The sequence below is a fragment of the Capsicum annuum genome, chromosome 3 (genome assembly GCF_002878395.1).
Source record: "Capsicum annuum cultivar UCD-10X-F1 chromosome 3, UCD10Xv1.1, whole genome shotgun sequence".
NCBI lineage: Eukaryota > Viridiplantae > Streptophyta > Magnoliopsida > Solanales > Solanaceae > Capsicum > Capsicum annuum.
Window position 1 is genome coordinate 177,006,647 of NC_061113.1, and position 13,620 is coordinate 177,020,266.

General features: G+C 29.5%; 1 protein-coding gene across 1 annotated transcript; it reads right to left on the bottom strand.

Annotated features, from left to right (window-relative positions):
- Nucleotides 1–11,318: 11,318 nt before the first annotated feature.
- LOC107865235 lies at nt 11,319–12,229 on the bottom strand. Its single transcript, XM_016711548.1, has 2 exons — nt 12,053–12,229; nt 11,319–11,759 (listed from the first exon to the last, which is right to left on the bottom strand). Exons 1-2 carry the CDS (start codon nt 12,227–12,229, stop codon nt 11,319–11,321), a joined length of 618 nt encoding a protein of 205 aa, XP_016567034.1.
- Nucleotides 12,230–13,620: the final 1,391 nt, after the last annotated feature.

Below are 13,620 nucleotides of genomic sequence, written 5' to 3' on the forward strand. Positions count from 1 at the left end.
CAGTAGTGGGCAATTTCATTTTTATAAGTAGTGGTCTTGCTATCAATTGTAGGCACTTAATAAATGACTCAGCAAGGCCATTTTGAGTATGAACATAAGCTACTGAATGTTCAACTCGTATCCCAACTGACATACAATAATTATCAAAAGCTTGGGATGTAAATTCTACTGCATTATCGAGGCGGATAGCCTTAATGGAATAATCTAGGAATTGTGCCCTTAATCGTATTATTTGTGCCAATAATTTCGCAAATACCAGGTTGCGAGATAACAAGAGACACACATATGACCATTTTGAAGATGCATCTATTAGGACCATAAAATATCTAAATGACACACTAGGCGGGTAAATAGGCCCACATATATCCCCATGTATACGTTCTAGAAATAGAGGGGATTTGACACTAACTTTTAGTGGCGTTGGCCTAGTTATCACTTTGCCTTGATAACAAGTAGCACATGAAAATTCATCAGTTGTAAAAATCTTCAGGTTCTTTAACGGATGCCCTTTTGAATTTTCAATGATTCATCTCATCATTATTGAGCCAGGATGGCTTATTCGATCATGCCAAAGTACAAATGTATTTAGATCAGTAAACTTCTGATTTACGATAGAGAGTACTTCAGTTGTACTAATTTTGACATAATATAAGCCGGAAAACAAAGTTGGTAATTTCTCCGAGACTTGTTTCTGACCTGAGAAATTTTTTGTAATGCCAAGATATTCAGCATTCATTTCATTTATTGTCTCAATATGATATACATTTCTGCGGATATCTTTAAAACTTAGTAATTTCTTAGGGATTTAGAAGAGAACAATGCATATTCTATAACTAATTTTGTCCCCTTAGGCAGAAATATTGTAGCTCTTCCGAAACCTTCAATCAATTTTGAATTACCAAAAATCGTTGTAACATTTGCTTTTGTTCTAAGTAAGTGGGAAAAGTATTTTTCATCTTTAATTATTGCGTGGGTTGTTCCACCATCAATTATACAAATATCATCATGATCGATTATTTATCCAAATAAGACTTGAGGAGAATTCATATTTTCTTCAAGATGAAAATATAAACAAAATATTACAGCATTACTAGCATATAACGTATTTACACAGACTTTAATTATTTACACGACTAGTGAGATATTATTAACATAAATGAAACTAAAACAACTTGAACAGAAAAGTAACATAATCAGACTATTTTATAATTATCACCGACAAGGTGATTTACATGTTCTTCAGGAACTACAAGAAAATCTGAAACTTCCAAGTTAATGGGCTCGACATTATCTTTAAATAGAAAGTTTGCTTCAACATCATTTTCTGTTTTTTTAAGGGATGCCTGATAAAGTTTTACCGGATGCTTTAACATACGACAGGTACGCGTCCAGTGCCCCTTTCCTCCACATCGATAACATTTACTTTCAGAGTTTGTCCTTGGCGTCGTTTCAAGAGCTTCCCCTTCTTTTTGCACTGCTGGTTCTGAGGGTTATTGTTTATTGCAAGACGATCACCCTGATTAAAATACCTTCCACGATCATGACCTCGATCATGAACATGACCACGACAACGACCATGACTGGGGTCAAGACTTCGTTCACGCCTAGTTAGGCAAAAATTTACAACATTCACTTCTGGAAATGAAGCAGTACCACCTGGTCGACTTTCATGATTTCTCATTAAAAGATAATTATGTTGCTCAGCAATAAGAAGATGAGAAATCAATGAAGAATATTTTTTAAATCCCAGTTCTCGGTACTGCTGCTGCAGGAGCATACTCGAGGCAAAAAAGTAGAAAATATTTTCTTTAACGTGTCGTGATCTGTGATATCCTCCCCACATAAATTAAATCGTGAATTAATTCTAAACATCGCAAAATTATAATCAGTTATATTCTTAAAATCTTGCAACCTCAGATGGGTTCATTCATAATGAACTTGTGAAAGAATGACCATCTTCAGGTGGTCGTACCTTTCTTTTAAATTATTTCCACAATATAAGAGGATCCTTAATTGTAAGGTATTTCATTTTCAAACCTTCGTTGAGATTATGATGAAGAAATATCATGTCCTTGGCCTTGTCTTGATTTGATGCCTTATTGTCGTCTTTTATGGTGTCTGCCAGACCCATTGTATTTAAATGTATTTCAGCATCTAGTTCCCAGGACATATGAGTTTTACCCGATATATCTAGGGCACTAAATTCATGTTTGAAAATATTAGACATTATTTAAGAAAATTAAATACTAAACATTAAATATCACTGAAAATTTGTTTTTTGTAGAGACTCGTACTGATAACGTGATATAAAATTATGTAAAGAAATTAAAATAACAACGAATAGTGATTACTGTTTCATTCCACAATTTCTACATAAAGCATGGATTATTTATAACCCATGCATGGAAGTTTATACAATGCTTATCAATAGGTGGCCTATTAGTTGGCAATAAGGCAATCCTAAGAGCATGCCACATGGTATTTTCTTTGCCACATGACACCCATTTTTCACAACAGTACTCCATTTTATAATAAATAAATTTTTGAGTTATTTTTTAATAGTTAAAATAAATAAATTATTTATTCTTTAAGAGATTTTATTTAAAAATTCTTTCAATTTTATACTTTATTTATACTTTTTAGATTGTTAGTTCTAAGACACTTAATTGACTTTTTATTTTTATGTGACTAAAATTTTAAAAGTAGTTTGATAATATTTAAAAGGATAAAAATGGATCGTAAGTATAATTTATGTTCTAATTTCTTTTTCTTAATACGTATGTATTAAAGAAAAAATTTATTTATTTTGTATTAGAGGAAGTAGTATTTATATACTTAAAAAATAAATGGTTTTACACAATTTTATTTAATATTTTCTATTATTGATTGATAATCTATAATAAATTATGTGATTTGTTGTAATAGGCTAAATTATGTTAATAATGTAAGATAAATATCATCTAAAATTACAAAAACACACAACTTATGTTTCCATAATTACAAAAATCTCAACTCCCCAAACTTATTACAAAAATTTTATTTTTTATGTTTCTCTCTTTAAAAGCAAATATACATAAGGAGGTGGATATCTTTCACCATTTTTTTTCATTAAAACACGACTTCAATCAAGCACCGGTTATCATTTTGAATACAACCTTACTTGGCTCCAACTGATAGCATTCAAGTTTATCTTAATCCCCTTTTATCATTCTAATATTTAAGTGTTGAAGTTAGTAATATTTCTTCATCATTTACTTAACCGAATTTTAAAGATTTTTGAATGAACAAATTATTGCATGTTCTTATTAAGTATTTTTTGGGGTTTCTACTTTAACAAAATTTTAGTTATATCATTATTGTCCCTTTTTTATTTCAAAATCGTCCATTTGAAGTACAAAATTAACAACTTAGTACTTTGTAAATGGAGGATTCTCCTTCTTTTATCTTAGGATTAACTCAGTTAGAGACAAATTCGATAGTTGGGTTCATTCTCGGAGTTTTTGATTATGAGGAACCTAACTTTGATGAAAAAAGATCTAAATATCGTAACGACCCCAACAAGATGAAAGAGATTAAAAAAGTTGCTGCTAAAAAGTCGAAAAAAGCAATTGAAGAATCATCAAGAAAATTCAAAAAAGATGATACTGCATGTCCACGTCTTCCTAAGGTATATATAATTTTTTCGTTTTTGTATATATTGGGTATATAAATTTGTGGTGAGGTTTTTGTTTGAAGTACAGTGATCTATATAGTTAATATACATAACTGAATAATGGGTGTTTGTACATTAGTAAGTATGTATGTGTTGCACATACATTACTCAGCACATATACATAAGTTAGGTTTGCCATTATGTTTTGTTATGTTAGTTTGATGCACTGAATATACCATGTGTATGTAAATAAAATATACATAAACTTCACTATGTTGTTAAACTACTACTGTGATGTGTAGTTCATATACATCATATTTGCTGTGTATATATATTTATTTTTTATAGGGGCAGTTGAGGCAATGGATATCAGCTATGTATATGTTAACATATACATTACTTGTGCTATGTTGTTTATTGTGTTATTGAACCAATAGTTCTCACACTTCAATTTTTATGTATATGTTAGTAATATACATAAGTTTAGTATGTGTATTGACAACATATGCTCACATATGATGTGTTGTTTCATTTTCAATAGGGTATGAAATACAGGATAAAAAAAAGTTTTTGCCCATCCGTCGCATTTTGATAGTTATTGCAACAAAAAATTTGGAGAAGAAATAAATAATTATCTTGGTAAAAAAGTTCTAAATCTGTTCCGGTAAATAATTTTTGGTTCATTCCTAGACATGCCGCAGTGTAATTATCAGGGTTAAATATCCAAATGCCTACTTATCCTTGAGATAGAGCAAGACAACCTGGAGGAAATTCACGTTTACATGCAGGACATCATACTCAAGTTTTTTATTATTGAGTATGCCATTATATCCAGTCTTAAATGTTCAGAAAACATCGAGGAACACCTCTTTTCTGATTCATCAAAGTCCGTATTAATGGAGAAGTATTTTTCAGGATCAAAAAGTTCTGTCAAAAGGACTCTTTTTATACAACAATTCAAGTTGGGCAACTTTGACAATAATTCTGACGCTTTGAATATGTCAATAATTTACTTCATTCACATCTTTCTATATTCATAAGTACGTGATACTACCATTAGCAGATCGAATTTTGTAATAGTTGATAATGGTAGTTACGAATAATTTTCATTGGTGAAGAGTTCATTTGAAAAGCTTATTGCAACGTGGAGACAAGATTTTTTTGTTGAGAAACAATTATACTCGATGGGGGAATACCTCATGTGTTGAATGTTTGGATGTATGAATGTTGTTCTAAGGTAGACAGTACGATAGCTGAATGGGTGGGAAATGTAATACCATAAATTTTCAACTGAAAGATGATTGGAATCAAAGTTAAGTACGAGAAGTTTATGGGTGGTATGTTCAGCAAGGTAAGTATAATGCATATTATTTCGAGCTTAATTTTATATTTCAATGTGTTGACTTTAACAGAGTATTAATGTTGATATTATTTGTTATTTAACAGTTTGTATACAATAATATATGGTCAACTCATGAAGAATTGCAAAGTCTTGATTTGCAAATGATTGAGGAATTTGAATTAAACAATGCTGAATCTGGATTTTCACCAGAAACTACTATCGATCGTTCTGGTAAAAGACCTATTGTTGATATACATTCATAATCGAACCTCGATATACAAGATTTTGAGAATTTTATACAGTCCCACTTACAGAAATTCTCAAGAAGGCAGGTTTGATTACTGATCCTTCAGCATCACAACCTACTAAGAGGCGTAGGACTGTCCATTTTGATGCCGCAACTGTCGAGGAGCAAGTTTGTGAGAAAACACCATCTTTTATTTCAACAAGAACTGTTCCAATCAAAAAAATACCATCTTCTGATTCGAAGCGTGTTCATGCCACAAAGACAACTTATCATCATCCAGTAAGTCAGTTTGTCAGGATAATTCTGATGAAAAGTGGGACGAGCTAAAGTTATTTTTGCAATCTTATGTAAGTTTATTCATATGGTGAACATTATAAAATATTTTTATAAAGCAGTAACATGTTTACTGTATTTGACATACAGGTTGACACAAAATTCAACTTTCTTCATGATCTAATAGTCAAACAACATGAAGACTCAAATTAAAAATGAATAAACAACACGTCAAACTCATCCAAATATTGAAACACAACAATCAAAAAAATGAAAAGATAAACTAAATTTGATTTACGTTATATAATTCATGAATTTGTAGTTCTTTTTATTTCATTTTTGTGTATTTATATATATTTTGGATTCGAATTATATTATGTATTTTTAGTATTTTATAAGCATGTTTTATAATATACATAAATTTGTACTTTATGTTATATAATATACATACAAGCTGCTATGTATATTAACTATTTACCATGAAAATGATAGTTGTATTGACATAGTAGCAGAAAATTATGTTATTAGCAGAAAATTATGTTATTAGTTAACATACATAATTATTCTATGTATATTACAATACCAAAATTCAATGAGATGTGTATGTTGTAACATACACATAACACTGCTATGTATATTTAAAACATTTACATAAAATTTTCATTTCATATTAAAAGACCAACAATCTTATTTGTTGAATGACATTAAGGTTTTTGTTATTATATAAGGATGGTAAAGAATCACACATTTCAACAAAAAGGGAAGGACTCAAAGTTAGGACAAATTGAAATCATATTAATGTTAATTCAGCCGATTAGCTTAGTCCAAATTGATATTTTCAAATTTAATCTTACATATCTTCTATAACAAAATCAAAAGGATCATGATTTGGAAGGTTCAACTATCAGAGATGAACCATCACAAGACCAAGTTGATGAGAAGGATATCATGCCAAATGTTGAAGACATAGAAAAAGAGGTAATTTTTTTTAAATACGCATTTTTTCTTATCATAGATTGATGTTATCAAAAATTTTCTTAACCATACACTATACTAATTGTAGCAGCATCAGAAAATTGGAGATTTCACAACAGAAAATGTATTATCTAAAGACGATGTTGAAGATATTGCTATCGTCACAACCTTGTAAGAAAAAAAATATTTTTTCATAAATAATAGTTTTACATAGTTTGTTACATATATGAATTTTTCTTTTATTCTTTGATGTTATGATATTCTTTCAGCTGAGAATATGGTGCAAATTGAATGTTGTGTCTGTCAGTTCAGTTAGAAATACAATGTATATATGTTATGTTATATGTATATTATTATAATATACATAAGCAGCACATCAAAATTTTGAAGGATTTAATAAATAATGCATTTTTCATTTTTAATTCGTAGGTTGTCAGCAACACTGATAAATCAACAGGCATAGAGTCTGGTAATGATATAATGGAGGATCCTTATTTTAATTGAAACCGCAGTCCTATACAAGAATAATTTGAGGTTAAACATCAAATATATTAACGTTTACATTTAAAACAATGAACTAACCTAATTATGTATATGTTTTCTGTTATCTATAAAAAGAGTTTGAAGAATTTAGTGAGGATATTGTAACTACCCGATTAGATGTTCTTGTTGAATCTGTGATAAATCAGAAATCTGTTAATCCCAATATTGGAACATCTAGTACCGTGCATATCCGTAAAAATCATAAGGTAAATACTTAAAGTCATTTTTTTCATATATACGTCAAATATGTTAAAAATATCATGTTTTAACGCATACAATTAAAACGATAAAATAACTTACTTTAGTGGCTGTTTTATGTTGCCTCTTTAAGGATATTGAAGGAGTTAGTGCTGAAATTGAAACTGTCATGTTAGAATCTCTTGTTGAAGCTGTGAAAAATTAGATACCTGATAATGCTAATGTTGGAACATCTAATACCATGCATATCCATAAAGATTAACGAGTAAATTCATAAAGTCATTTTTTTCAAATTGCATATCTAATTTGACATATATTACACTACTTTTACTAACTCGTTAAATCAATAATAAACTACATACATAATATTTACTGTTAGGATGATTACTTGAGTACAATTTCTACAAAGCGAGATAGATGTCATATTGATAGGTCTTGAAGCACCGGTGGAGGATATACCTCTAGAAGTCATTCCACCGTCAGAAAAAATCGTAAACTAGCAATACATATCTGATAGTCAACTTTTTGCAGATTTTCCTGATGCATTTGTTGCTGCCCATCAAGCTGCCAAAACCCCGACAAAGAGAACCAGAGATAAATCAAAAGTTTTCAAGTCACCATACTTGATAGAATATGCTTCTGGTTCAAAAGACATTGAGGATCAAAAAGGAGAAATAAAATAAAAAATTTTATTTGATGATTTTCTGATATCTGATGATATGCCACAGGGTGTAATTAAAGAGTAAAAGCAGTGGGTTGAAGAAGGTTTATTGAAGTTTCATGCTAAAAAGTAAATTTTTATCATTACAACAACAAATTCAGGTATTTCCACAAAGTAGGGTCTGGGGAGGGTAAGATGTATGCAGACCATACTGCTACCTCCGAAGAAGTAGAGAGGTTGTTTCCGATAGACCCCCAAAAATTTTAAACTGAAATTTTTTTGTCAATTAGTGTACTAATTTTTTCCTACTAACAAAATTTATTTTTTTTAAGAGAAAAATGAATGATGAACACTACAAAGCAACATTCTCTTATCTTGAAGTTCAAGATATCAATTTTATTGTTGCTCATGCACGATCAAAAAAATTGATTTTACTTGATGTCTCAAAAGAATACATGTTGGAACAATGAGATATTTAGACTTCTAAATTTTATAAGCTTTCATATTTAATTGACTTTGTAGTGTATACGAATTACCAGAGTGTATATAGTTACCTATCAGAGAAAGTTCATGCATGTCTCAGTTCACTGTTATCTAAATATATATTCAGTTACAAATTACAATACCTGTTTGTATTTGCTATTAGCCAATCTTATTCTATGTATATGCTTGCTAGTTGTCATGCATGTTTAAATGCTAATATTTTGCTACATATGTATATTAGTGCATGTTATGTATATGAAAGTCAAATTTATAGATACCAAATCCTCAGTATTACATATATTTGCATTAACAGTTATGTTTTTTGGTATTCATATAACTTACTAAAAACATATAAATATGTTAAAAGTTGGCCAGTGTTAAAGGTGTAGTTTTTTTTTATTAAACTGCTACATGTCAGCATATTATATGTATATGCATGCTTATTGAGATGTATGTCCAAATTAATTTTTTTAACTTGTATGTCCTGTATATTATCTACGACATAATTGTACTTTTTTTATTTTTTATTTTTATAGCATATTGATGTGATGTTTTATCACTTGAGAAGAAATTCAAATTAAGGAAAGATCAAGGATACAGATTCACAACCACTAAATATTTTTTTTAAACTACATTGAGAAGACGTATTCTAGATATTATCCTGATGATACAGATAAACACTTTCTACCCAGCAAGATTATGATCAGTCTGTTATTGTGGCTCAAAATGAAGAGTTAATAATAAACATAATCAAGGGATATTGCATGCCATATGGATTACCATGGCACCTAGCTGACGAGGTGTATGTCCCCGTCAATTGCAATAAGAAGTTTCACTGGGATTTAGCTGTTATTGCTCTAAAAGATAGACGCATACGCGTCTATGACTCATTGTCCAGTCTAAGAAATATGAAATCAATTAATGAGATTCACAAGTTGACTGTGATGCTGCCAATTTAACTCTCTGATAACAAATTTTTTGAAGAAACATCTCGTACAGATTGGACTAATCTTGAAGTATATAGGGATAAGATGAGTCAAAGGACATAATTTGTGAATCAAAATTTCTTTGAGGTTGATTATGTTCAAGACATTATGCAACAAGAATGTGGCAGCGTATAAGTACACTTCGATATTAATTTTTGTGAAATATTACTATACATGTTTTGTACAAAACAACGTATTTGTTTCTTTGCTTTTAATTACTATGGAATAACATGTAATATTTTTGTATACATGTCAGGGATTGTGGATTTTTTATAGCAGGTTATGCAGAATACCTAAGTGAATGAATGAGCATGCCTTTTGTTGATTTTGAATCAAAATATCATCGAATGCGATACGCGTCACTCCTTCAAAATTATGGTATTTGCAAAGCAAAGAAAGGCTATCTTAGTGAAAATAATGACCCTCCAAGATCGAGGACTAAAACTATACCAATTCCTGATGAATGTGGAATAGTTAGCATTGAGTAGACTTATTGAAAAATATTGTGAAGACTTTTTCTTTCTGTGAATTTATTTGGAATGATGAATGTTAAACATTATTAGATGTTTTGTATGACAGAATATAAATATTTTATTTTATTTGTTGAATATGGTGAAGCTTTTTTTTTTTCATATGAATGTTGTTATGAATGATGAATGTTGAATTTGATGTCTCAAACAAATTCATGTTTGTACGACGAGAATAAAAAAATATCTACATGATTATTGTGTCTTGTACATTACCTTTAAAACATTGCGTATAATCATATTTACACAGATATGTACTTTTCAAGATGATCAAAAAAATGAGTAAAACTTAGTCATTTAAGAGAATATAACAGCTATGTATGTTTACGTATATATAGTAGAGCATAAAATTTAATAATGTATCTTGAAAAATAAGCGTAAAGGTATATGTAATTTTGATTAAAAAACACAGCTAAATCAAATTTTACATGTACAGTTTATGTATGTTAATTAATATACATACCTGTGTTACACCATATCACTAGATATCATTAAAATATATGTATATTAAATAATATACATTATTGATTAAAATTTATAATTATAGGCTAAGTATGTTAGATAAATTTTATATGTATATTAGATAGTATACATAATATACATAGCTTATTAAATACTAATATTATATGTTACGTACGTTAGTTAAAAATATATTTATGTTAGATAATATACATACCTGATGAAAGACTACAATTAAAGGTTAAGTACGTTTGATAAAAATATATGTTTATTAAATAATATACATAGCTGATATAAGTCTATAATTAAAGGTTAAGTTTATCTATTTGTATCTATATATAAATAAAAGTATGTGTATTTCAAATAATATACATATATAAGTTAAAGGCAATATTTAAAGGTTTTGTATGTTGGATAACATACATAATTATATTATATATTGACACCTACCATACCTAATACGTTTTACATATTTTGCACCTTATATACATATCTCTGATAAACATATTAACATCATACACTCAAAACAATATAAAATCTCTATATCTAACTGTTTACACACACATATAATCTAATTTATACTAATATATATTATTATAGGCTTATAAATCATCTTGCCAAGTACACAGAATATCCTAATAAACAAGCAAAGGTCATTAAATTTTGTATAAATTAACGCAAATCTCAGTTACAAACAGATACATATACAGATGCTTAACTTTTTACAAATTAACATTCATAAAGTCATTATCTCAGCAAGCAAATACATCCCAAAAAAAAGGTAAACTAAATATCCCAGATAAACAACATAAATGAGAAAAAAAATACATCAGAAAAAATGATAAACAACAAAAAAATACTATTTATTTCAATGTTAAAGTAGCAAGTAAAGTTGTTCAATGAATTCATTATTAAAAAACACATAACGATAATCGAGTGATTAATCAGCAGATAGTTTATGGAAACAAAAATTTAGTTCTCCTTTGGGAAGAAATTGCAGGAACGCCTATTGTGCCATTCATGTCTGCAACATCTGCAACGATTTGTGCTTAATGAAAGTGTTTCGCTGGATTTTTTCTTCCTCCCTTTCTTTGATTTTCCTGAAAGTCTTTTGTATATCGGGGGCAGCACTTCTTCCTCATCTACACTAGTAGAAACATCCCAGTCTTTTTTATTTGACATTAGAATGATTAAAACTTCATATGCCTTCACCAAAGTTGTTGGTTTGTAGTATTCTGAACAATATGGACCAAAATCTTTTACATATTTAGTATTCAACACGGCAATAGCGTGAGGATAAGATATTTGATCTATTTGGAACCTCCCACAGTTGCAAGAGCCACTTTCAAGATTAACAATGTATCTTTGCCCAGATTCATAAACTGAGTATATGTAAGGTGGGGACTCCTTCACCTGAACAAAATAAAAAGTTCAAACATTAAACTTTCTATGGATATTTTTAAAAAAATATTTAACGGTGAATAAGATAATACATATAAATGCATAGTAAAAATTCAAAAAATTCTTATATACCGTTATTCTCAAAGCTTTCACACCATTGAGAGTTAAAATTTCATCAAATCTATGATCCAAAGTCGTACTTGTATATGAAGCAATCTCACTATTTTTACAGTTTCAAGATCCAAATAACTTTTGCACCTCTTCTAAGAATCCATATATTGACATTTTTCAGGCCTCCACCAAACCCCATTTATACTCTCAGAAAAATTCGAAGTCATCATCCGACCTCTGTTTATTGGTGAATGACACCTACTCCACTTTTCATATCCAGCTTCTTGTAGATATTTTTTCACTCTCGGATCAGTTTTTTCAATCTTTCCCATTAGGTAGTCAAAATCGTCTTTCCTATAAGCCTTAGCCATTGAATAATACAAATCACTAATACTTTCTTTGCTCTTCCGAAAGTAACCATAAATATTTTTTCAGAGATGCCAAATGCATGCAAGGTGTGGGACATTTAGATATACAACACTAACTGCTTTGATAATATTTTCGTTCCTATCAGAGACAACACATATATTATCTCGTTCTCCAAAAGCACTTTGAACTGATTGAGAAAACATGACCATGAGCTGTCATTCTCCGTATCCACAATCCCGTACGCAAGTGGTAATATACATCCTAGGTTACGTAAAAAATATTCTAATAAAATTCAACATAAACATTTGAAATATTAATAAATTGTCAAAAATCTTTTCTTATACAGTAATAATTTTTTATCAAAAAAAATTAAAGAATTTAAAAAATGAAATACCTATACCTACATCATCCAGTGTACTTGATGAGAGGAAAGTCTTTTGATATAGTCCACTTAAATGCACACCATCAACAAATACAACGGATCTGCAAAACTCAAAACCCCTTATCATTGGATGCAACGCTAAAAAAAGATACATGAACCGATTATCCCATGACTTATGCATTGCAGTGTGTGAATTGGGATACACATTATTCAATATATACATATATCTCGGCATCTGCCTATAACCATCAGTCGAACCACCTCTAAGCATCGGTATGGCGCACTCATTTGCACGTCATGCCTTCATATAGATTATATCAACCCCATATACAACTTTCATTTCTTTCATTATGTCTGATGGGGTGTGCTTTCTCTTGTGGTTAACTAGCTTTAGAACTGTGAATTCACACACAAAAGCAGTAGTTGTCAAAATATTCTTTATTACCCTATCACTCAAACTACATGAATGTTCTAGGTTAAATCTTCTGATGATAAAAACATTCGTTTTTTTATAGCTAGATGCTTTTGGCATCCACTTGCAATCGCCGTTGTAACATCGGAGGACATAGTGCAATATTCATTAGCATACAATATTATAAGTATTTGTATTAATGTATATGTTTTTTAAGAATTTGATGTTACTAATCAGAACCACTTTCAAAAAAAAATATACAACATATACTTACGAAGTGGTTATGCATACAAAAAATAATATTTTTGAAACTGTTTCTAAGTAAAACATATACATACGAAGTCTTATGTATATGTAACATCATAAACAAAACCTTACTTTCTGAAAAATCATTTTTACAATGTTCTGTTACTACGACACTACATTAACATATACAAATAATTTGCAATGTATGTTAATTGACAATAATTTACTACAAGTTACAATACAATTGTAGAATCTAATCACACCAAATTCTAACCATAAAAAACATCAACATAACTAACAAAACATTAAAACAATATATTCTTCACAAATTTTCTAATCCTAAAAACACAATC